The 1,889-nt window shown below is 62.5% G+C and overlaps 1 protein-coding gene across 4 annotated transcripts in view; it reads right to left on the bottom strand.

The window, feature by feature from the left end:
• TGOLN2 (trans-golgi network protein 2) overlaps positions 1-1,217 on the bottom strand; it is a 4,798-nt gene extending 3,581 nt beyond the window's left edge. Inside the window, exons 1-2 of one of the 4 annotated variants that reach the window (XM_021374900.1) lie at positions 1,039-1,217; positions 52-703 (exon numbers count right to left, since the gene is read on the bottom strand). In XM_021374900.1, the coding sequence (XP_021230575.1) occupies positions 52-703; positions 1,039-1,135 (749 nt within the window). In that variant the 5' untranslated portion in view covers positions 1,136-1,217. Of the gene's footprint in view, positions 1-11; positions 704-1,038 lie in introns of all 4 variants that reach the window. The other 3 variants (XM_021374901.1, XM_021374903.1, XM_021374899.1) reach the window with 3 other exon arrangements.

The raw sequence follows: 1,889 nt of genomic DNA on the forward strand, positions 1-1,889 counted from the left end.
TGGCTGTTGGCGTTGTCATGTTGCTGGTTGCTGCCACCCCCTTGCTGGTTGGTCTGGCTGTTGGCATTGTCACGTTCCTTGTTGGTCTTGCTGTCCGTCTTGTCACGTTCCTTGTTGGTCTTGCTGTCTGTCTTGTCACGTTCCTTGTTGGTCTCGCTGTCCGTCTTGTCACGTTCTTTGTTGGTCTGGTTGTCCGTGTTGTCATTGTGGTCTTCCTGGTCCTTTTGGCTATTGGTGTTGCCATTTTTCTCGCTGTTTTTGTTGTCATCTTGCTGGCCATTTTGGCCACTGGTGTTGTCACTTTGCCCGGTCTGACTGCCCTGTTGATGGCTGTCTTGGCTGTTGGCATTGTTGTCGTGGGTGTTTTGCTGGGGATCACCATCATTCTGGGTGCTGCTTTGGCTGTTGCTGTTCTGCTGGGTGTTGGGTTGGCTAGCAGTGCTGCTGCCAGGCTGCTTGCCATCACTGCCGTTGCTCTCACTGGTCTTTTGGTCCTCAGTGTTTTTTTGTTTCCCTTGGTCATCTTGTTCCGTCTCTCTGCGATCGTTCTTTTCCTTATTCGGGTCGTTGTTTTGGTCTGCATCACCTGTACCTCTCTGCTCTTCTGTTTTCTCTCTCCGATTTTCAGCCTGTGCTCCACTGGATCCTCCAGTGTTTCCTGAAGGGTTGCTGGACTCTGAGTGCTCTGATCCCTGTTCCACACCTGTCAGCAAACACACCAAGACCGCAGTTACCACCTGCGCTCACAGTCAGTGCAAGAAGCACGTGTGGCTGCGAGAAACGGCTCCCTGCCCCCACGGGCCCACCTCTGCCAAAAGCAGCCCAAAACTCTCCCGCAAGGCGGCTGGAAAGGGAGAGCCCAAAAGGGGCTCGGCACGGGGCCCTCCAAGGAACGCCCCCAGCCCCCCCACGGTCTCCCAGGGCACTCAGGAGGGGCCCAGAAGTCCCCGCAGACCCAGCGCCTGTGTAAAACCCACGGCAGTCGGACCCCCGGCCGCGCCCGGGCCCCCCCCAGCTCCCCGGGGCACCCCGCGCTACCTCCGGCCCCGGCGCCATTCCCGTTTGTGCTCTCGGCAGCAAGGCCGAGCAGCAGCAGCAGCAGCAGCAGCAGGAACGAGATCGGCCTCAGCGCCATGGCCACCCCGCTCCCCTCACCCGGCTGGGGCCCGCTTCCGCTTCCGGTTCCGCTCAGAGAAGATCCCTTCTCTTCCGGGAGAAGATCTCGAGGGAGCGAGAGGGCCGCGCGCCGATAGGGGGCGGGGCTTGGGGGGTGAAGCAGGCGGGGTTTAGACCGAGGGGGCGTGGCTATGCAAATCAGGTGGCGGGGCTTAGCGGGACAGCCGCGCGCAGGCGCAGGGCGCCGTGGCTGCGCTTTGGGGTGAGAGCCGGCGGGTTGGGGTCAGCCCGGGGGGCTTTGGGTGAGAGCCGGCGGGCTGGGGCCTCGCGGTGCCCTTCTCCTCGTGGGACATCGTTGCTCGGAGACGGCCCCTTCCGAGCAGGGCCGGAGTTCCCGGCAGCAGACGGACCCCCCGTCCCGCGGCACAGGCGCTGCGCCCCGGGGTCCGGTGACGACGTGGGGTAACGAAGCCGTCCCCTCGGCGCAGGGCTGAGCTGGGCGGGAGAGGGGGTCAGATCCGTTAGCAAATGGGCGAATTTAACGACGCTAATTAAAATGCATTAAGTGTAGCCTCTGCCCTCGGCTGCTTGGGCGGGAGCGGGGGGCTCCGGCTCGTCCCGGTGCGGAGCGGCAATGCGACATCTGGTGTGTCCCCACCACGGCCCCGCAAGGAGCGGCCCCGGGGAGCCCCTAATTAGCTCCATCTCTGCAGGAGACCCCCGGGACCTCATTAGGCATTTCAATTAGTGAATAGCCAGCACCGCTCGGGCGG

This window comes from Numida meleagris, chromosome 21 (genome assembly GCF_002078875.1).
Source record: "Numida meleagris isolate 19003 breed g44 Domestic line chromosome 21, NumMel1.0, whole genome shotgun sequence".
In the NCBI taxonomy this organism is placed as follows: domain Eukaryota; kingdom Metazoa; phylum Chordata; class Aves; order Galliformes; family Numididae; genus Numida; species Numida meleagris.